Below are 23,564 nucleotides of genomic sequence, written 5' to 3' on the forward strand. Positions count from 1 at the left end.
TAAGGAAACTATAACACAAACAAGAACTGTAGAGTTGTACAGTGCCATGGAGAGGAGTCACAGAACTCGTCTGACATGCCAGATAACAAATTGCACATGAAGTAGGGACCTGGAAGGAGGCTAGTAGTTCACTTCTATTCACTTTAAACTAGTGCACTGTGACCACTGGTAATCACTTTACCTTTCAGCTAAGTTATTATTAATGGAAGTCTTTACACAGTGTAACTACCAAAATATGGCTGTGACTGCTCTTCTAATAGAGCTCAAGGCAAATACAGATTGAAAGAACCTTCATCTCCTTTTTTGTCACCTCATACACCTTCTATGTAATCGTAGCCACTATGACAAACAAAAGACATCCTTCTGCCCCTCAAAGTAGCGAGTGGTCAGTTTTTCAGCACACTTCACGGTAACTGTTATCCTCAGAGATCGTTATCTTTTATAAGCTGCAAGTACAGTTGCTACAAAGGTTTTAAATTAAGTTGCTCTTCTGCAAGTAACTGCTTTTCTTGGTGTGTTCAGTACATAGTGAATGAGAAACGGAATTGTTATGTATATAATACTGGGAAGCAAGGGGCTACCTCCAAAAACTTCTGGCAATCAGCTTATGATATTAAAATATTCTTGTGACTGATTTTGTGTTGTCATCTGTAAGTCTTTTTTGCCAAACTGAAAAGTACTCAGAATGAGTTTCCTTCTTTTTTGTGCTTTATTTCCTTATTTGTTATCTCAGGAAAAGAAAAATTAGTAGGATTCAAAAACAAATCAAAACCAGACTTCTAAAGTTTTTCTGTTGCTGTCATTACACCAACCACTGCACCAGGTTAGAAGGTGCCATAGTAATTTTGCATGCCTTGGCAGTATCAGGCAAAATTTCCTGAATCTGTTAACCTGAGAAAAACCCCAGTGACTCATGCTTCAATGTGGTAATACCATTTCAGTCTCCCAGTGGGTATGATCTGGAGCTGAAATACTTCCAAGGCAATGAGATGGAGATCCACTCTTACAGTCTCTCTCTTTTGGAGCCAATACATAGCTGACGGTGTCCAAACACCAGAATTTAGTCAGTTGCCAGGCGTTAAGGTTTTGTAAGCTGAGCGCTTGTAACATCTGTTGTGATACTACATGGTAATTTTCAAACCTCAATAATCTGTGATGGAACATAAGTTTTTTAATACGCTTTAAAATGCATTTTTGTATACTCAGATTGAAAGTTCAAGATCAGATGTGCAAAGCTTGGCTGTTTGTGCAAATGTGCTGTAATGCAGTCATTAGTTGCATAGTCACGTGAGGTCTTCCATAAGCCTTTGCCTCATTAATTTCATGCAGTACCTGTGACATCCTTCTTAAATAAAAGGGGTGGTAGGTTCACGTCCTGGTCTGCATGTGACTGATGTGATTGCAAGTGAAAAGTATGTCATAGTGTAATGAGCGGCTTCTTTTCCAGTGTTAGCCAGATAACCTAAAGATGGAAACTTCATAATTAGTGTGAATGAGATATTTTGTACCAACCCTTTAGATTTGAATGGAAAGCTACCAACTTTTCTCTGGAATGATGCCTTACCATATTCAGGAGTTCCTTGTGTTTAGCTGCATTGAGTTAATTGTCTTGTTGATGGAGAGACTTGATGTTCAGCATAAGTTTGATATAGCATTCACTTATCTTACTACAGCATAATACTATTTATGATGGCATGTAGCTTTCAGCTACAGCAAAAGCATAGTTGAAAACAAAGCTCCTATTCCAGTTGAATATTTGCATGTCAGACTTCTTAACAAGTTGCTTAACTTGCATTTTTGCTTCTGATATGAGAATTGCATAAGCATCAAGTTTCTGGAATTGATGAAGGCAAGCATTAGTTATTTTTTCTGGCAATTTACTTAAAAAGAATTTTCTAAAAATGGTCTTGATAACTAAACTATGTACCTTTTTAAAGAGGAAAGAAATATTCTTCCCAGTGTGAAGATGATAATCCTAACGCTTACTCTTAAACAGGCGAGAAAGCTGGACGTGTATTTTGAATATGAGGAGAAAATAATGAGCAAATCCACTTTGGATAAATCTCTCCTGGACATGATTTCTGACCCAGATGGTGAGTACTTTAAATCTGAACTTCATGTCAACATTGTTGAGATGCAATAAGCCTATACACCCTATAAAGAACATATATGCAAGCTGTGCAAGATCTGTGAAGGAAAGAGCTTTTTACTGGTTTTAGTAGCAGTCTAGAGAATTAATTATTAGGTTGAGTAATTTCCAAAATACTGGCAACTTTTGCAGCTCCATTAAAATCCATTCCTAACCCCTTGTTTCTGAAGATCAAAAGATTTTAACTTCTGTGCTTTTCCAGTATTTACTAATATAGCATGGAATTGTGTGCCCTGAACAGTCCTGGTTCTTTTGAATCCCACTGCATGTTTTGGAATGCATCTATTGTAAAACCAGAATGGAACGGGGCATTTCATAGGATTTGGTTAGGTCAGGAAGTAGTGGTGTCGGTAGCTTTTGCTTGTGTGAGGGGACGAGGGGGGGAAAAGGTGGGTGTGAGAAGGTGTAGAGAAGGGAACCAAGACATAAATTGGCCAGTTAGCTGGAAGACTCAGCTGAGGTTTTATATGCCTTGACCCACCTGTGGCACGTCCATTTTCATTGTCTAGAAGCAGAGCGTTACAGCTGCTTCGTATCTGGCTCATACATAACAAAGCTTTACAGACGGGGTGATGCTCTGGTTCTCTATCATCAAGAGTCACTAGGGGCCTTTCTGTAAAGAGCTGAGATAGAATGGGTTCTTGGCTTTTTGTGGTATCATAGCATAGAGGCAGTGGCCTCACGTAACTGTCATTGCAGCCTTTTACAACCTGAAGTATGTTACAACACACTGATGGATTCCAGTGGGATCTGATAGCACTCAGCAGGAACAAAATAACCTGCAGAAGATTGTAAAACTTAGGTTATGAACACAGACCTGTGCGCAATAGGAAATATTGGCAAGTGTATTGGCAAACATTAAGGTTTTAGAGACCTCAAGTCCCTGCTCTTTTCCCAGTGTGCTCTTTAAGAAAATGTTTTGTTATTGCATGCTTGTATGTATAGTCTTGTAGCTGCATACTGAACATAATACATGCTTGGAGTTTCTGTAATGATTCCGCTGGGAAGGAAGGATACATATAAAACCTGTTGATTTTTAAAAATCTTTTATTAGTGTCTGTGTTATAGAGTCAGAAGGCAGTAGGAGTCATAGATGGTTGGTGGAAGTCTGAGCTAAAGTTTTACAGATCTCATTGCATCAAGACTAGAAACTAACTTTCAGCAAATCTATAATGTCAGATATCAATCTGTAATTCAGTAGAAATCTGTTGTTACCAGGAAGTTAATTAGAATATGGACAATCTTCACTTCTATTAATCAACAACACAAAGTAGTCCTTTTCCATGTTCAGAATTAGCTGTTGGTGTAATATTTTGATTTCAACTCTAATGTTTGCATGAACAGTTGATGATTATATATTAAAACAGAAATCATTATGCTTGCCAGCATATCCTACTGGATCAATTACTTTTTACCTGAACTGCTATTTCCTATGCATATTTAGATTGCAGTATATATCTAATTGTTTTCCAAACTTGATGTATCATATCAACATTTCTTTTAACAAAGATCTTGGGTTTACAGAAGAGAAAGATTGGACATCCAAGCTACAGTTTGCCTTCATAAGTTAAATACTGAGATGTTCACAGTAACTCATTAGAATTTCATATGCTTTGCCTAGATTTAAGACATTTATATAACAAAAGGATATAAATGTAGGTAGTGTGATTATTTCAGAGTATGCTATCTTGTAAAACTGACCAGCTTCCAATTGTGTGGTTTGCTGTGAGATACTAGCAGTGAACATTTGTTTTGAAGAACTAATGCCTCAAGTCTGCCAACACTTGCAGTGGTGATTTACTTGTTTGTATTATCTGTGGGATACCTGCTTTGTGGACAGTATCTGCAAAGCCCTTCACAATAGCACTTAGAGTTGACCACTTAACAGCTTCGGCCTCCCATTTTTACTGTCTATAGTAATTTACTACTTGTGACAATTAGCTGCCTTGCAGTGGTGGTAAAACTGAAGTTACTGGTTTTGCTTTGCTCTAGTAGTCGAGCAGTAGCCCTAAAGGCTTCCAGCTAGTTTTTGAATTTAAGATGAAGTTGTTCTATGTTAGGTTTGTCAAGTTTTCTTCAGCATATTTACCGCTCCCACCTTCCATGCTGTCACAGACCATAGCTTAGAAAAAAGCAAATACTTTATAGGCAGCTGTCCTGAGTCTTACCATTGTTTGTCATAGCTATGGTTTATATCAGCAGTATGCTTAAAGTACTTTTGCCAGAAAGAGTGGTTTTCCTAAGACTTAGTTAAGTGTACATGATATAATCAATGATTATTTTTTAAAATTTGATATTTTTGTAAGAGAATATCACCTACTCATGTCTAAGTGAGACCTCTTAGCTTCCATGAGCATAAGTCTTCTAGGAGTTTTGTGGGCATGGGAAATGCTGTTAAGTTCTAGAATGTATTGACATAAGCTATAAACTGGCAATTTGGCTTTTAGTTCCAATGATGCAAAATTTTTTTTTCAGTTCTTGATTTTCTAGCTTACTGTTTGAAACTTACTTCCTAGAAAAAGAATTGTACCAAGTCATAAATGTTCATTATGACAGTGCTTACTAAGAAGTGTAATTCTTAACTTCTGTCAAACTAAGTATATGCTCCCTTACAAACAGAAGTTGCATATTAGACTAGGTGATCCCTGATGTCATTATCTACAGTCCGTAGTTAGGATGAAAAAAATAAATAAACAAACTTGTTCTTCCTTACAAGTACAGAAAAGTGCACTTTTTAAAATATTGAACTATACCTAAAGGTAACACACTTTTCTAATGAAGCGTTGAATTACAACTTTGAAATGTTTGTTTTGAGAAGTTGTACTTCTGAAATCTTGCATTTAAACTATGCTTTTTACTAATAGTGATCCTGTTCGAGGAAAAAAAGCAGATGCTATTCAAAACCTGGTATAGTAGGTTATAGTCTAAGAATGACACTAAGAATCACATTGTCATTTTGATGCAGCAGAGATGAATTTTGCCATTGATAATGGTTCGCAAGAAACTGGAGCAGCGTTCTCCAAGGAATGGTGTGATGATAAGTGATTCAAGAGGTGAAATCCTTCTTGAAGACAAGTTAAAAGCTCAGCATTTGTTCCTGACCAAAGGTTCACATAAGTGCTTTTGCAGTCCTCAAGTATTTCAATACGGTCAACCCTAAAGCTACATAAACAAATCGTAGAGCTCAAAAAAAAAAAAAAGCCATGGTTTTTACTTTTATGCTTGTCTTCAGTCTTTTTCAAAGATTACTGCCTGTTAATGCTTACAGTCCCCTTATAAAACAAGACATAATGTAACTAGGTAACTTAGTTGTATGTTACTTGAAGAATAGTATTTGTTCCAACAAGCTTGGCAAGAAACAGTGAGCCAGTCTAACCCAACTTTTAATAAAATTGCCAATTTTACTGCTGTATATGCCAAACAGGGCCATGCTTAGAGGTAACGAGTACCATCATAACTAAAGGCTTGAATGTACAGATGTGTTATTACTGAAGGGCAGTTAACATGGCATAGTAACGATTTTTTTTATTTATTTCACTGCAGCAGGAACTCCAGAAGACAAAATGCGTCTATTTCTTATCTATTACATAAGCTCAGCTCAGGCACCTTCAGAGGTATGTCCTTTATTAAATCTTACCAATCAGGATTTTTCTGTTTTGTCTCAGCATTAAATAGGTATTTCTGCTTCTCTCTGAAGGGAAGTATGAAATGCCCAGATCAATATTACAACTTTAAGTACATTGGGTAGTGTTACCAGGTAATCTGTTCACAAAGCATTAGCTACTATTGCAAAGGATATGAATGGCTAGTGAGAAGGAAGATAATCTTTTGAAACATTTAGTCAAGAGTCCCTGCAAGACCCATCTCGGCACAATTTTCATCATTCTGCTCTACTGCCCAATATAAGTAGATTTAAAAAAAAAAAGTTAATGACTCTTTTCACCCTATCCTTGTATATTCAAAAATAATTTGGTTTGTTGACTAGCAGATACATAACGTAGAACTGTTTTTATGTCAATATCTGACTAATTCAGGAGGCAGTTTTTTAATAGTTCTTTTGAGCTTATGATGAAGTTTTTTATTGTATTGTAGAAATATGTAATAAGGAATTAATATAGATAACGAATCATTTTATGGTGAACTGCTGTACTGGCTCTATCTGGAAAAAAAAAGTTAGATTAGGCAAAGAAACTATTCTTATAAATGTACAAGAACTTCTATGTAAACTTCTCTTCATTGTTATTAGTCACTGTTGTTCCATTTTATGGAAATGAGAATTCTGTCAGGTTTTTGAAAGATGCTGATATAAACAGACTGTTCTCGTAGCTCAAAGTGGACTGGTTTAATTCCACAAATACAGTTAAATTTAGTAAAAATGAAAATAAAATAGCATCAAATAAAATAGCAATCATAGAAAATTGCATTTTAAGGTGTATTTTCAGATTTGGAAGAGGATGGAATTTATAATTGTTTTTTAACTTTGGTTGTCAATGCTATAGCTTTACATGTAATATTTAGGTAAGGATATCTTGTATTCCACACGGAGGGAGTTAAGAGTAGTATAAATCTGTTGTACTTCTCCACTTTGTAATTTCAGATTGATCTGGAGCAGTATAAAAAAGCATTAACAGATGCAGGTTGCAATCTTGCTCCTTTGAATTACATAAAACAGTGGAAGTAAGTAACTTTATTTTTCTCCTATGTAATTGGGTAATTTTACAGAATACAGCGTTGGTATCAAAGAATTATGTATTACTTCTTATACATTGTAAATTATCCTTAAACATCTGTTCTGGCATAATGTTTTGCTGTCGTTGTTACGGTAATACATGCAAAATCTTATTTTACAATTGAACTCTGAATGCCAGAACTCTGCTGAACGTGACACGTATCGGTGTCCTAAATTATCCAAGCCAGAAACAATGCACTGAATTCAGTGACAAGTTGGGCTAGTTCAGACTCCATTTAGGGATATGTTACCAGATGGCCATGCTGCCTATCAGTTGCTGTAGTTACAGATGTTATAAAAATAAATTCTCTGTATTTTAAATATAAAATCAAATTCCTTCCAGTTCTTTAACCATTGTAGCTCTAGACAAAAGGGATGCATGTAATAAACAGTTACTTTCTGAAACAGTTTGAGAAGCAAAAGTATTTTCACTTTCAAATGACCAGAGTGGAACATTCTGCAGCAGGATATGCCATGAGACGAAGCATTTGATCTCTACCCCTGCTTTCACAGGGCTTTCACCAAGATGGCTTCGGCTCCAACCAGCTATGGAAACACTACGCCAAAACCTTTGGGGTATGCTTTTAATTTTTTGTAAGCCTTTGTTTTTTTTTTTTTTTAGCTTATTTCAGTAGTACCAAAAGCGTAATTAGTTCTGTACATGGCTCAGAATGAAGTATTTCTCTATTTGTAAATAAATAAATATTTAGACACAATTACAGAATTATCTCCTCTTAACAGTGCACAGGATTTATGCACAGGAAAATTGAAAGATATGTGGCTAAATCCAGAAAGTAACTTAACATAGTGATACTTGTATACCTGCATGTTAAATATACAGGTTCTTATAGGAGAAGAATTCAGCATATTGAAATGAAGCTAAGACAGCCATAATGTTGAGCCTTATTTAATCAACGGCAGAAGATAAGAACAGCCCTGTGCATTCAAAATGAGTTCTCTCCAGGGCTTGAAGACTGTCTGGGATGAAAGAATGTGCTTCTTTTTCTTTAGGAGCTTCTGGAGGGGTTGTCTGTCAGTTCAGTCAAAGGTGCAGTTATTTATTATCCCATACAGCATCCTCCTTATTAGCAGTACTTTCAGAAATGCGCTGTGACTGTCATAAGGAGACTGTCACAGCATGTTTAGAAAGAATGCTGATGCTGTCTCACTTGGAAAAATTACTGTTTGGTAGGTGGGAAATACACTGAGCATTTCTGCTAACTCTTGTGATTAAGACACTCACTTGAAAAAAAAAAAAAAACAACACTCAAATCCTTACGCTACTGAAATTTATTTTTAAAACTGTTTAGTGGAGCAGAGTAGAGAACACAAGACTTCTACTAATAGGTGAGGATCTAGTTGTTAGATGACAGGTATATATTCCCATACAGGTGGTTGCCATGTGGTGTGAAAAAATTGAATGAATTAGTACCTAAATTGCATCAGCTTTAATGGAAATTTAATATATAAGCTATATCAAGCTTGAGAATGCAAATTAAAAAAAATAAATCTTACGTATCATGTTTATTTTGTTTTTCAGTCTGTTTTCACGTGTTATGAATACAGGATCACAGTTTGTGATGGAAGGTGTGAAGAACTTGGTACTGAAGCAACAAGTAAGTTTAAAGACCAATATAAATAATAACAATAAAATTAGCCTATCAAGTAAGCATTGTGAACATTTAGAAAAACACCTTTCTTTACCTCTGTCATACTAATAAAGTTAGTTGTACAGTAAACAATGCCATCAACCTCTGCTGTTGGATGTGTCTCACACTTTGTGGTTTTTAGTTTTTTGGTAAGTAATGAATAATGTTTAAATTGTCTTTGAATGCCTCCATTTGTAAGGAGTTAGGTTTCAGTATGTGCCTTTAAGACTCATTTCCGCAATAAAAAAAAAAAGAGCAGCTATGAAATATTTAAAATAGACTAGACCTTCATGAACATGAAAAGTCCTCTGCACCTTTGCTTAGAACATCATGTATTAAATGCAGCTGTTCCAGGATGATTGAAAGGCTCAAAGCGTTCATTCTCCCTTCAGTTACAATTGAAGCATTTCCAATTTTCCACCTAAGTAACAGACAGCAACCTGAAACTTATCTCCCACTAATAAAGACTTTGGCACTGGGGTTAGGCTTGAAGGTGGATCAGCTTCACTGTGGGAGAACAGAAAATATTTCCTGTGAAGGCTTTCTATTTGCTATAATAAAAAGACTGAAGCAGTAGATGAGTGACTACCATAAAAAGTGCAATTTTCCAAAACTGTAAAAAGAAAAGTACATTTTCTTAGATTTGGAAGTACTATATTGCTATTGAAATAGAATTAAAATGAGCAATAGAAATAATGTTTGCCAACACGATTCAAGGATATTATTTTGCATTGCAGTAAGTTAAATCCTTTCTTAGGGCATTCCAGGCAAGTGTAGCTGTCAGTTGAGTTTCCTGGTCCATAAATAATATAATGCTGGAGATAACTAGGAATTGTTCACAAGTACACCATTAATTTCACATTTTGTTTAACAGAATCTACCAGTCACACGTATATTGGACAACCTTATGGAGATGAAGTCAAACCCTGTGAGTATAATTGCCTTTACACAGAAAGAGATGGAACAAATGAAATCTTTATGTTGTGATACGTAATATGCCAGAGCTATGTTTTGTTTGTGATAATAGAGTTAAATCTAGTCACAGTGTATCTCAGTAATAGAACCATTTTCATAACTATTTCATAAGATTTTTCGGCATAAAGGTAGGTTCTAAGTCATGACAATTTATTGCGTCAGTGGAACTTCTGTTTTGTGGGAGCAGTTCTATTCTGAGCTTCTATTACTGTTGTAGTATACTGAGTTTCTGTTGCTCCTGAATTTCTAAAAGTTAAATTGTCATCTGAAGTTTTCTTTGAATCAAAGTAGTTATTTAAGAGTACAAGTTCAAAAGTCAAGTAGTTGCAAATCGGCTTATTGCAGAAAGTTTTCCACATCTTTAAAGGTTTGTTATTTAGAGGAAAATTTCAGTAGTCTTTCAGTTTGAAACGATGTTTGTTTGTTGTCAGTAAAGTCTTCTTGTTCCTGTGAGAGTGTACTGAGACTTGCCTAAGTTACTGAAGTTTTGAAATGTTTAAGTGCTTGGTGTACAGTCAAGACATTTGCTAGAATTTACAAGATTTGGCTAAAAATAGCCCCAAATCTTTTCTACATAGTTTGCAGTCAAAGCTGTCTTTTTTTACTACGTATTTAGTTTATATTTACATATTTAGACATCAGAATCAGAGAGAAAATTGTAGTAGCTCACCCTGGTTTATTTGTATACCTAGAAAGAGGTTAAGGTTTGAAAACAAATCCCTTTGTTTTCATCATTAGAACGTTCTGGGTTAGTAACAAAAAATCTGATTTTTGCACTATTTTGCTTAGCAAATGTTTTAAAAAATATAAAAAATGCATAGATTTTTTCAATTTTAGATGGATTTTCACGTTGATGCTTAATGATTTCTGCTAGTTAGCTAACACTTTTTGGCTATTCAGAGCTGGTCAGCCATTTACATCCACTGACCCATCTTTACCTCTTTAATATGGAATGCCAATATGTTAGTTAGCAATTCCCTCATCTGTGTATCCTCTTGTGAGTTAGCCAGTGCCAAGAGGTTTAATGGTAGGTTTTAACTCTGTGCTGCAGTGTTGGTGACAGAAGTGTGGGTATGCCTGGTGAGTAGCAAAACTCACCAGATTTGAAATTCTCTTAGTCCAGTTGCAGCTTCAGGTACTAACAATATGTAAAGAGAAATAAACAATAGTAAAATAGGAAAATGATCAATATGCAAGTAATTGTCTTTTTTTTTTTTAAACAGTACTTTGTAGATAACATGTCAAGATTGTTAGGCAAAAAAATTGTCTTCTGTTAATTAACCAAGAAATTTGTGCCATTTTCAGCAGCAGAGTTGATTGCTGTTCCTATTTGCAAGACTTGGAAAAGATGTGCAGGGCTAATTTTATCTAGTCAACCAGTAGAGGTCACTCAGAACACTTAATATGGTAATCTGAAATTAAAAACTACTGGTAACTTAGGTTACCAGTAAACTTTTACCAGGAAACCAGTTTATTTTGAGAAACTTCAAAATAAACACTACTTTTCTTGGGTTCCAAATTTAGAAATTGATTTGGAAAAGTTTACAAGTCATTTTTCCTGACTTGATATTGTCATGTTGTATTTATAGAAAACAGCCACATTTCCCCTTGGTAAATTGGAGAAAACGTTGATCTTCTCACTTGAAAAAGGAGGGATTGAGATTATCTGCCTGTCTGTGACTTCAGGTTACGCTAACATGTCAGTGACTAGAATTTGTGACCCAGAACAGGGAGTCCTACTTTTCAAGTCACAGGGGACCAGGCAAGCCCTAAAGAAAGATTCTCTTAACGTGTAGGAAAAGTGACAGCAACTTTCTCAATAAGTAGGTTCCCCCTTTCAACTAACAGAAGAAAGCCAGAGAGTTATTATGGAATGTTTAGGCTTGCTGTAGGATAAACCAAAATGAAACTGTACCTGTAAAAAGGCTGCATGTAGAAACACAGCACTGTGGCCTCTGCTCATCTTCAGATGTTTGAGGTCCTTTTCCACCCCCAGAATAGAAAACTATTGCCCTGCTGGCAAAAAGAAAGGGAGGGGACATGACACAGGAAAAAAATATCTTTTTACATTATCTCCTTTATAGTTCATTGAACCTTACTGGCCAACCACAGCAATCAAGTTAAACGTACACACAGATAAAAGTTTTATGCAAGACAGAATATTCAGAAGTCAAGCAGTTACGATGCATGCAAATAATTTAAATTATATTCCCAATATAAAATGCAAACTATATTCATTAAATGTGCAGCTTACACCACTAACATTCACAAATGCTGTCAGTTAAAACTTTGAATCTATTCTGAATGGTATGCTCATGCTGTGTAAAAATTGTCTGCAGTTGTCTTTAAATCGATCTTTACGTTGATTGTCCCTAGTACTTGTTTAGTCTCACAGGGCCATTTACTAGGAAGGACAAATGTCTACATCTGTGCTTTCCAAGTTCCTCAGAGCAGGAACGGATAGAGCAGTTCATAGGGGCAGTAATACCATCCTGTTATTTTTGTCTAGACTGTTTAACTACAGCTGGACTTTCTCTTGCAATATTTGTTCTGAAACATGATGACCTTAAAGTAATTAGTGTGGTCTTTGTTACTGTTCTTTTTAAAATAATGACATTGATCAAAGCAGGTTTTTATTAATTGCTTTTGAAATTATGATTCATAAAGGAATGTTCTATTTATAAATCTAGTAACATAGTTGTCTGTTTTTTAATCTCTATTTAGTGATACCTAACCTTAAATTTTCTGAACACACATGCAAAACATATAGTCAAATATATACAAATTTTCATCCATAGATAGTAAATTGAACAATTTACATAAAATGGTTTGATTCTTGAGTACAGACAATATTTGATGTACAAACTTTTAATACTATTATCACAAAGTCACAGAATTTAGTCAATCAATACCGTATGTACATTTGTATTGACTTACTTATGATATATACGAAAGGAACTGTATTTTTGTTAACGTCATCTCTTTCAGTGAATATGAACTTCTAGGCTTAGGGATATAGCGTATGTTTACTTTTCATGCATTAGAACAAAAAAGTTCTAAAACTGGGGGACTTCCTTAATTCAAACTGATCATGTTAGCTTCAGCAGAAAACCAAATACAGCCTGAGCTGCAAGGGTACTTCCATGGGTCTTTCTCCATTTTAATTTGAAAGCTTGAAAATCAATTTAAATAGCCTGAAATTTATTCCTGAATAAATATCAGCTGTGTAAGGACATCTCTATACAATTGTCTGTGTTGGCAGAATAGACATTGCTTAAAGCAGAAGATTTCTGTTTTCCTGCAGCCTTGCTCGGATTATAATTATTTTTAAGTAAAAGGTTTCTGTTTACATCTCTGTTTCAGTCTGGTAATATCTCTGTGATCCTAGTTCGCTCATTACTTCAGAGTTGCTATACCACCTTTATAAAACAGGCTGCCAAAATCATGAATGCTGGCAGACCGCAAATTCTGCTAAAATTCCAAGTGGAGTGTTTAAAAGCATTTTACAGAGATTCAGTGTGAAATTAGATCTTAAGTTTTTTTAAAAGACAAACTTGAGGATAAGAGACTTATTTTATGTATTTGCAGAGGTTCTTAATCTCAAATAGATTTTCTTTGTGTGTACCAAATATCATACTACCACATGTATACTAAATATTTTGTAACATTAGAGATAGTTACGCTGTGTGAGCTCTAGTGAATTCCCCAGATAACTTGTCTACTACTGGAGATTTCTTTTCTATAGAATCATCAAAACACAGATCTTGCATGTAAGCACCCAAATGAAAACCACTTTAGTCCTGCATGCAATTTATCCATAAATTAAACATCACAGTACCTGGATGAAAAACGTAGTATAGGAACAGATGCAAGCCACACAGTTGTCAGAAGCAGTTATTAAGAAGCTTTGTTTTTCTTCTGTTAAGAGTTGGCAAAAATCCTGCTTGTTGCCAATAAAAATATTGGAAGCGTCTCAGTGTTCTGCATGAAGGAAAAAAAAAAATATAGTTTAGACAGACTTTTCAAATTCTTGTGGAACTCATTTCTTCACAAGCTTAATTTTGGTTTAATAGTAGTCATAAATCATGAAATGAAACGGTAAGTTTCATAACAGTAGCAGATTTTGATCTATCTTGTACTTAGCATTCATTGCCATAGAAGTGTTTTGGTTTATAGTATTAAATCACTAGCTGTTCTCTGGAAAATTTGAACATTTATAACCGCATGATGGTCCTCTGAAGCTGGTGACACCTTAATATTTTTTTCTGCATGTTGCCTTTCTGTTTGTTATGCAACTGATGTATTTTTTGGAAAGTGTGTAATAGTCAATTGTAGATGAATCAGATGCAGTTCATAATTCTCTCTTGTTTTTCTGTACTGGTTTAGTTATGTACAAGTATCTAAGTAAAGTATATGTGGACATCACAATGAATTTTGAATGATGGTATCTGCTAAATTGGGAAATTACATTGGTTTAAATGATACTTAATGTAACGTACAGAAATACGTAAGCCAATTTTTTTTTTTTGAAACTAAAATATGCTTTTTAATAGGAGACAGATGACTACCGATATTTTGATCCCAAGATGCTACGAGGCAGTGACAGGTAAGTTTACTGTGAGTTTTGCTTGTTTCCTTCTATGTCATGAAAAGGCTAACTTAAAAAAATCATTCTTATTTTCCTTGCTGACTACGTAATACCTCTAATTATTCATCCTAAGACAACACAGTTGATATTGAAGGAATTCACAACCGGAAACTGGATCAACCAGATAAATCTGTGTAACACTGCAAAAAAGACTTGGAGATGATTCTTAATTTTAACATAGCTTCAAAAAGTAATTTTCATCACAGCTATGAGAAAACAATAAGCTGATTTAATTGTGGGGGTTTATTACTGGATGAATATGGGATAAAGTAGATCCGGACCTGGTTTTAGTCATTTGCATTAAATAAGAATTTTATTTGTCCTGACTTCCTCTGTTCTTGAATCATGCAAACTATATTTCCAGTAGAATAAGTAGGAGGAAGCAAATTTCAGAGAATTATCTATGTTTTACTTGAAAGTATTATTACAGCCTGTGTAACTTCAAAGGTCAGTAGATTTTGAAGGCATCAAAGAAAAATGTGTATTTTCTTTCATTTTAATTGCAACTTTAATTGTTTCATTCTGCTTTTGTAACATTTTTTGGAAAATTTTCCCTACCACCCTAACCGTAACTTCCTCCGTAAAACCTCTTAATCGTAATGGTGTAGCTGTAACACATACCTGCTGCCTGTAGTCATTTCTGAGATTTTGAAGCATTAATAAGAGTATCCGCAGGCACCACAAACTGATTGACTTACCAAGTTAACCAGGAGGTTATTCCAGGAGGCAGGGTTTGTCATAAACCATGCTAATGAAGATTTTTTTTTTATTCGTATGTCATTATATTTGTGCTTCTAGCTAGCAGCACTAGAATTTGAGCTTAAAAGCTCAAAAAGAAGCGTTGTCATAAAGCTCATGATTCAAACAGCAGCCTTAAAAGTGATGAAGGAAAACTCCCATTTATTTGTTTGTTTCTGTAGAATGGATGATGACTTTTCAAAACAAATTGCTTAAATAAAATACTTCAGATGAATGCAGAAAGGCAATTAGTGTTCTATTTTAAATTCTTGTCTAATATTATTTAGTATCTCATAACCTTGTACATGATATAAAATACTTACATTTTGCATATTTCAATCAATATCTAATAAGATATACTTTTTTTAAAATAGCTCAGTTCCAAGAAACAAAAATCCATTCCAGGAGGTAAGTCCTGTAGAAATTACTTTTTGGTGTTCAGGTATTAAAAAAAAAATTCTAAATTACTAGTCATTTTTGATGATTATGATTAAGAAAATGAGAGGTCCTGTTTGCAAGAAACACTTAGTGCTTACACAGTCCTTTGAAAGACTTAAGCCTACCATCTAATTGCAATTAATACTAGATGTAATAAGACTAACAGTGGAGGGGAAAAAAAATAAGAAAATACTTCTTGAGATAATTAGAGTAATTTAATAACACCATAATTGGGTACTCAGTAAATTAACACCCCTATTTTTATGTCAGAGCTTTAGCATGTTCTCTGAACTTAAACTTATACAGTCTTGAACAGTAATGTTGACCACTGAGTTACATGTCAGTATTTTGAACAGTCCCTGTAATTTAAGGAAAAAAAAAACAATCAGTGTTAGCAGTTGCTCCATTTTCATTGTACACAAATGCCTGTAACTTTTAGTCTTTTTCAACATAAATGTTTGCAAATAGAAACAGCCTTGATTATTCATTACCAAGGTAACTTATTACCAAGTTCCATTGGCAAAATTTTTGCCTTGGCAATAGACAGATGTCTCTGATTTCTCTTGAAATGTCTTAATTATCCTCTTGAGCAGAAGTAATGACACCTCATGGTGTCGTATAGATGGTCATAGCAAAAATGACAGTAGTAACATAGAAACTACCCAAAATTCATATGGTCGAACAGTTTTGCAGAATGAATGTTAACAAAAAACATGCAACTATTAAGTCTCCGTATTCTGTTCATTAATTGTTCTGCTTTTAAACACAGCCCAGGAAATACCGATGGCCCTTAATGTTATTATTACTAGTAGCAAGCGGGAAAGGGAAGGACAATGAAAACGTGTTTCTTCATAACAAAAGTATTTTATTCGTTTCCCAAATTAGTTCTTAAGAATCCATGAAAATACTTTAACTCTTTTTATGGACACCAGAGACATCTCTACAGAAAAATGTAGTATCTTGAAACTATGTAAGTTCCAAATATTTCTTAGAAATGAAATGACAGAATAAAGCGACATGTTAAAATCATTCTGCTTGCCATTCTACATCCTAGTGAAACTATTATTTCAAGTAGAGAGCTAGTGAATTTTTATGCAGTTCTTAGTCTGTGTGATTGAGATTACTTGCTACATGTTTAATGATTTGGTATATAGTTTACTACTGAAATGTTAAGAATTTGACTGCATATTCTGATTGTGTGTGTTGCATTTTAGGCAATAGTGTTTGTAGTTGGAGGAGGCAACTACATTGAATATCAAAATCTTATTGACTACATAAAGGTACGTACACTTCTTTTGGTTGTGATTAACTTACTTAATCTAACTTACAGATAGAAACCAATTTGAGCAAGCTCTCTAACATTTAATATTTGGAAGATTAAATCTTACAAAATTAGCTTTTACGTTAATATTATATATACTATCTAGAGGAAAAAAATGTATCTGAGAAATTGGTAGAAAAGGAGGATTATTAATTCAGAAGAACAGTTGGTTCTGGTATTTTTGTTAATGCTGCACTTCTGAATGCAGAGGATATGCTGATCATGTTGACATCATGGAACGGTTTGGGTTGGAAGGGACCTTAAAGGTCACTTAATTCCAGCCCTCCTGCCATGGGCAGGGGCACCTCCCACCAGACCAAGTTGTTCAAAGCCCCATCCAACCTGACCTTAAACACTTCCAAGGATGGGGCATCCACAACTCCTCTGGACAAAATCTACACATCAGTATCTCAGCATTTGCTACTTACCTACATTTAGAAGTTTTTGCTGATGAGTTAAAGGCAACTCATTCTTGAAATGATGGATCTTTTGATTGTGTATAGGTAAGATTTGATTGTGTGTAGATATGATAAGAGTTATCATATGCACAAAGAAGAAAATGTGTAACCAACTATGTAATGGTGGTGTAAGGGATTTAACATCTCCGGTTCAAGCTTGCCAGCCTAACAGAACACACACACCAAAAAACAGTGGAGGGAGAAAAGTAACCAAATCATTAGAATTCTTGCAGGGATTAGATGCAAGTGCTTACCTTGATAAAATTTAGAATTAGGAAATATGTTACTTAAGAGCAGCAGCATACCATTCTTCCTGCCTGATTTTAACTTATAGTACCATGTTGGTGAGGTAACCGATTTTACTATCTTCCTGTCCTGTGGTGCATTACATTGAAGGCTTTCCTAGAAAAGAATAAATATGAACTATTAGTAACTGAAAAATACTTCTTTCATGTAACAAGCGCTTCATAATTTTCTGTTCTAGTAAATAACACAAAACAGGGAGCTAGAACTTGTGAGCTAGGCTGTTTTCCTCCTCAGGTAGCCATTTTGGAACATAGCTGGTCTGAATAGGGGAAAGGAGAGGAGGAGGAAAGTTACAGAAGTTGTTTAGATTCACCTTAGCACTTAAAATATTCTTCAAACTATTTAGAACATTCCAACTGTAGCAGAGTGCATTGTCAAACTTTTTGCTTGCTCCTTAGTTTACCCAAAGCTGTTTCAGGTGCCGTATCAATTCAAAAGATGGCCATCTACATGTATATTTGTTACTCCTACTAAAATAAACCTGATTTTGCCAGAGACTAATATACTGCTTAGATACCTAGCTGCATACTGACATAGCTGAGGTTAGCTATGTATGCATATATGTATCTATATACAGAACTTTTACTGGATGGCAAGCTAAATACCCACTTTTTCATATGGAAGAGGCAAGAATCTGAAGTTTCTGAGGAGTAAGAGGGCAAGCAGGAAGTGATAGGGTAAGCAGAGGGAGAGAACAGATGGAACTGAAAGCTTCAGGAATGATGGTAATGTTAGATCTTGTGGAGAATGAGAGGTCGGGCATAGGTTTTCTGTTGTTGTTGTTCTGGAATCTGTAGACAGAGATGATCATGATCTTCATGATTAGTTGTTAGAGCTGAAGTGTGCTGGACGTTTCCCTGGTCAGACTGTGTACTTGATCAGTAGGATATGACCTCCCAAGCGGGAAGCCTGCCTCACCGTTATTGTCTTGTTAGACTAGGTGATCTAAGAGGTCTTTTCCAACCTAAAATGATTCTGTGATTTTATGTAAGACTGGAATTGTACAGGAATGTGTATTTTAGAGCTTCCTGAAAGACAACAGTCCTGTTTCACAATTCTTTCTAGTGTTTGAGTTTGTTTTATTTTTGTTTTTCCTTAAACGCTATTCATTCATATTACTGAAAACCGAATCTGTCAAAATATATCTGTCAAAACAGTTTTAGATTAAAACCTTACCTCTTCAGGCCTCAATTAAAGACTGGCCTGAAACATGGGAAGAAGTAAGCTCGAGTTCCTGCTCTGAGACAAGAATAGCTTATTACCACAAACCACTCAAAATTAATGAAGATGAGAACTTGAACCAGGATTACCATCTCCACTATTAGCATGTGACCACCAGCTACTGACTGTTAGAATCTGCTTCTGTGACTTTCTGCTGAAACAGCACGAGTGGCAACATATATGGAACAAAATTGTTTTGTGAGGGCTTGCATTCCTATTTTGCTCTTTAATAAGTAAGCTTTAACTTCCTGTCAGTAAAAAGTAAGTTTACGCAGATAGGCCTCCTTGTGCTGTTCTTGTCTTGCCCATTCTCCTAACTATATACATATATATATACCTGCTTATATACTGCTTACATATAACAGTAAAAGTTATATATAACTATATATTTATAACCCACATATAGCAGAAAATACCAACAGGAAGGTGTTTTCTGTTTTTTAAATTGCAGAAATTTGACTAATAGGGAAAAATTCAAGTTAATTTAACAGTGAAACAGATTTCTGAAGCCTGTACTTAAACTTCAAGGAACCATGGCATTATTAGCCCACCACCAGGAGTAAATCCAGTCTGAAACTGTATTACTTATACAGGTTTTCACTTCTAAAATGATGCATTATCAAACAAATACTATGAAACTGTTCACTGCACACTAGAATTATTATGTATCCAACAGAGCTCAAGGTAATGTTTCACAAATAAAAAAAATCTGCTTCAAACCTCATCACAGGGAAACAAATGACAGAAGCTTCCTGGCTGTAATACAACAGAAATACGCTGTTACTATTCTTACAGCAATGCCCAGTTGTTCTAGGGGATAGAGGTTGTTCTTTTTTTGTTGGAGGCAGCAGCAAGGGGGACCTTTCAGATAAGGTTATTACTTTCCCCAAGCCATTCATAGATGCATCAAAGAACTTAACATTCTGATGAGCTGAAAAGTGTATAATGCCACATTTATCCACATCTTTAGGCCTCAACTCTTCTTTTCCACTTCATTTTAATTATTATTTTTTCCTGTGGTGGACCAACTAAACCTTTTTTTTTTTTTTTTTTTTGACAAAAAGCGTAGGACTTAAAAATCATCAAGAAATAAGTTTTTGGTATGCATTTAGTTAAAGCCACTTCTGCTGCTCTGTTGAACACTGAATTTCTTCCTGACTTTTCTTTTTATTAGGGTAAACAAGGCAAACATGTCCTCTATGGCTGCAGTGAACTTTTTAACGCTACACAATTTATAAAGCAGGTAGGTACCTTTGACAGCAACACCATCATAACACTGCTTACAGTAATAAATATTATTTCCATAACCTTTATTTTTTTTAATTTATAGCTCTCAATGGTATGTTTTTTTAATACAAAAACAAATTGCTGTGACAAATTAATGTACTTATTACTCTGTTTTCACCAGTTTGTAGTATGGGGGTTGGAGTCATCGTTAATTTTGTTTAACTTTTTGGCCTGTATCGTCCATGTGAGTTCACAAGTAATGCAATTGAACTCATAATAATTGCCTTAGCATAAATCCTAACAGGAAAAAAAAACAAAAAAAAACCTGTTCTTGATACTTTCCACAAATAGCATGTCTTCCCAGGCTACTCTAGCAACCCTTACAGCTTAAGGTTGCTACTCAACTATGATCTTGAAACTTTTGTCCTAAATTTTGTTATAAATTTATGAGTACTGGCATAAGGGGAACTTCAGGTTGCTCACACCTATATTAAAATCAATCTTTTTAAAGCTGTTAATAAACTTATAATTGCCATTACTTTTCTCACTCTTTCCAATATAAATGAAAAACACATATTATTCACAGCGATCAGCAATAATAGTCCATCAGTATGGTTTTACTTCTACCCAACTGCTACCTATAGTTTTACTTTTTCCCAACAAGAGAATGAATTGTTATTCAGACCTACATTTTGAAGAAATATATTCATTCTTGTTGCACTCAAAGGAAACAAAACAAACAGTACTATCAGCTTATAGCTCTTCAGTCAGCTTACTAGTTTCTTTGTTCTTTCAAGACTGACTGTATGTACTATTCCTTTAACACTGAAATTTAATTGTATCATATGATATGAAACCCAGAGCCTCTCCTGTAAAGGTACACATTAAATATTCTGTTACTAGCATGCTTTTGGATATAAGAAATTACCAGAGGTTATCAGACAAATGTTTACTGTATGAACTGGATATTCGTTGCACTGAAAGAATAAAGTTACCAACCTGTTTTTTGTCTCTTCACGTGCAGCTGTCCCAGCTTGGCCAGAAATAAGACTGAAATACTGTGACCTGGATGGCAATGTGACAAGAAGAATTCTTACAGCATTCAGATATCTTCATATCTATAATTTTGTCATTATATTAAAACTCAAAACACCTCCATTAACATAACTTTTAAAAAAGAACTGTAATTAATACCGTGTATATCAGCATTTCTGAAATAAACCTTAAAACCTGATACATTTTGTTGAGGGTAAGTTTCATATCATTACTTTCTAACTGCAATATTAACTATGGTGTATGACAGAGCTGTCTGAAAAGCATAGCGTTTTCAAGATCTCATAATTTCTGTTACAGTAAACAAAGCAATAGTTTGAAGAAAAGGTCAAGTCTGTCTTTAGGAGACGTGTTCTTGAAAGCCAGCTATCTTCATTTAACAAAACTGAAAAGGACAAAACTGCCTTTTAGGATCACAGACAAACGGCCTTAGTGCAAGAGAACTCTGGCTTCCACTTGTTATGCTTTTACTTCACTGAAGTTCTTTTAGTTCTGCTTACATTTGTGCAGGCTTTGCTTGATGATCCAAAGATGTACTTGGAAGTTACCTTCAGTACAAGTTTTTGATACAGTAATTTAGCTTTTCTTATCAGGTTACATGTTTCTATTCATCTACTTGCCTACACAGTCGCAAACTATAAAGCCCATCAATAATTTTCTTCTGCACTGTTGCTTTGACTATTATGTTTGGGAAGAAACCAAGCCCTAATCACAGGGCAGCTCTTACATACAGCTCTGTTTTTCTAAGTGCATATTTAAAATATGCTTATTAACAATTGCATTAGGTAGAGCCAGTTTAGGAGTGGGCAGTAGTTCAGAGAATCTCACAACATAATTAACTTTCACCAGTAATGAAAGCTCTAGAGAGCATGTGCAGGAACTGAGGGACAGCAACAACACCTCTTTATAGCTGTAGGTCTCTGCCTTACAGAAATGTCCCTTCTGAAAGCAGCATTGCTGCTTTCAAAAGCAATAATATGTCTTCAAAAAGAGATAAAGACAATTTCAATACTTTAAACATTCCTCTCTTTCCTCCGCAAAGTACATGTTTGAGTTTTGGTGTATTATCAGTCTTAAAGATCTTAGTGAACATTAAAATCTCTAATTTAATACAACCGGAGGTATTGCTGTTTTTTTGTTACATGGTCCTTTTCCCTAACTACCTCTCTGGAACTAGGGAAGTTACAGTAGTTCTTTGTCACTAACCCTCAGTTTTCAAGTCTCAGGACTAGCAGATCTGCCCTGGAGTCTATATTCTCATTTAAAGAAAAGCAGCACAATACTGAGTCTCAAGTACACCATACTTGTTCTCAGGAAAATGTTAGGCAGTCTAGTCTGCAGCTGTTGAAAACTGGCACATCTGTTGTCAAATCTTACCAATGGCTATTTAAAAAAGTAATTCACAGCTTAAAACAATAATCCTTCATTTTCTTTCTTAATGCTACAATTTAGAATATTTAGCTGGATATTTTGTGAATTAACGCGTTTAGTGCCTCTGTTGTACAGACTTTCTAGAAAAAATATTAAAGTAACCAAAAACATAAAAGTAACCAAAAACAAAACAAAACAAAAATAAGCAGAATGAAGAAGAGAAGCCTCTCAAGATCACTACTTGATTTAAATGTCCTTATCAGTGAAACACCCTTGTTACAAAACCAGTACAACTTCCCTGTCTTCCCCAATAAAATTTGCAAAGATCAATGAAATTTACATTACGCTGAACAGAATGCAAGGTATCAGCTTTTTTCTTAAAGCACATCAGTACTTCTGAGAATAGAAATGACCCTATCATTCAGAGTTATCAAGGGAACACTGTCAAAACAGTCAGTGGAAGCCTGATGAAAACTGTAGTTTTAATAATTGGGGCAGTCAACCCTCAAACACCAAATCTGTGATGTTTTCCAAATTCTTTTTCCTCCTTTAGGTGTCATTTGTAATTTGTTCTGCTATTCTCCTGGCCTGGCCTACCTATACAGAATTTCTATCTCGTCAGGATCTGGGCTCCCAGTGCCAAGCTCACCACTACCCTAGCCAGGCTTTCTATAAAGCCTGACAGTTTTTAGAAGTTCATTCATCAACACTGGCATGAGCCCTGAATTCCATAAAGGCCTTAGAAACCTGTTCCAGTGTCCCAGCAGAGACAAGGATTTAGCCCTAAAATGCTAACATTGATACCTGATGAAAGGAAACAGCCAGTTGCCTTCCCAAACCCGCAGCAATGTTTGTACATCCAAAGTTCCGGAAGCAAACCGGTGTCAGATTCAGAGGACTCTTCTGGCACAGGATGACCTTGCTTTCTGTTACCTATTGCTCATAAACACTCGTTTCGGGAATGAAAACAGTGCTAAGAAAATAAATGCAGCTCTGGCTGACTTACATACAGAGGTTTTCACAGTAAGAAATCAAGGACAAATGTCTCCATCATTTTGATGCTGCTCAACTATATTTTCCCAATGACAACAGAAAAGTTAAGTTAAATGACCTCAAAGGATATGCACCGAAAAACAACCATATTAATCTCCTTTTACTTAAAATTACCACATTAAAATAATTCCCTGTTGTTCAAGTGCTCTCACCAACTCCCCCCAAACGCAGCCTCTCTATACTCTGCATTCCCATTTTCCTGGCACGGCGAATGACCAGTCAACATTT

At 35.1% G+C, this 23,564-nt stretch overlaps 1 protein-coding gene across 1 annotated transcript in view; it reads left to right on the forward strand.

The window, feature by feature from the left end:
• SCFD1 (sec1 family domain containing 1) overlaps nucleotides 1–21,093 on the forward strand; it is a 43,055-nt gene extending 21,962 nt beyond the window's left edge. The window contains exons 15-25 of the mRNA XM_068684394.1: nucleotides 1,997–2,093; nucleotides 5,693–5,763; nucleotides 6,747–6,826; nucleotides 7,392–7,454; nucleotides 8,419–8,494; nucleotides 9,402–9,455; nucleotides 14,056–14,108; nucleotides 15,263–15,296; nucleotides 16,541–16,606; nucleotides 19,807–19,875; nucleotides 20,884–21,093. Of these exons, the coding sequence (XP_068540495.1) occupies nucleotides 1,997–2,093; nucleotides 5,693–5,763; nucleotides 6,747–6,826; nucleotides 7,392–7,454; nucleotides 8,419–8,494; nucleotides 9,402–9,455; nucleotides 14,056–14,108; nucleotides 15,263–15,296; nucleotides 16,541–16,606; nucleotides 19,807–19,875; nucleotides 20,884–20,907 (687 nt within the window). The 3' untranslated portion in view covers nucleotides 20,908–21,093. The remainder of the gene's footprint in view (nucleotides 1–1,996; nucleotides 2,094–5,692; nucleotides 5,764–6,746; nucleotides 6,827–7,391; nucleotides 7,455–8,418; nucleotides 8,495–9,401; nucleotides 9,456–14,055; nucleotides 14,109–15,262; nucleotides 15,297–16,540; nucleotides 16,607–19,806; nucleotides 19,876–20,883) is intronic.
• The last annotated feature ends 2,471 nt before the right edge of the window (nucleotides 21,094–23,564 follow it).

The sequence above is a fragment of the Anas acuta genome, chromosome 5 (assembly GCF_963932015.1).
Source record: "Anas acuta chromosome 5, bAnaAcu1.1, whole genome shotgun sequence".
NCBI classification, from domain to species: Eukaryota; Metazoa; Chordata; class Aves; order Anseriformes; family Anatidae; genus Anas; species Anas acuta.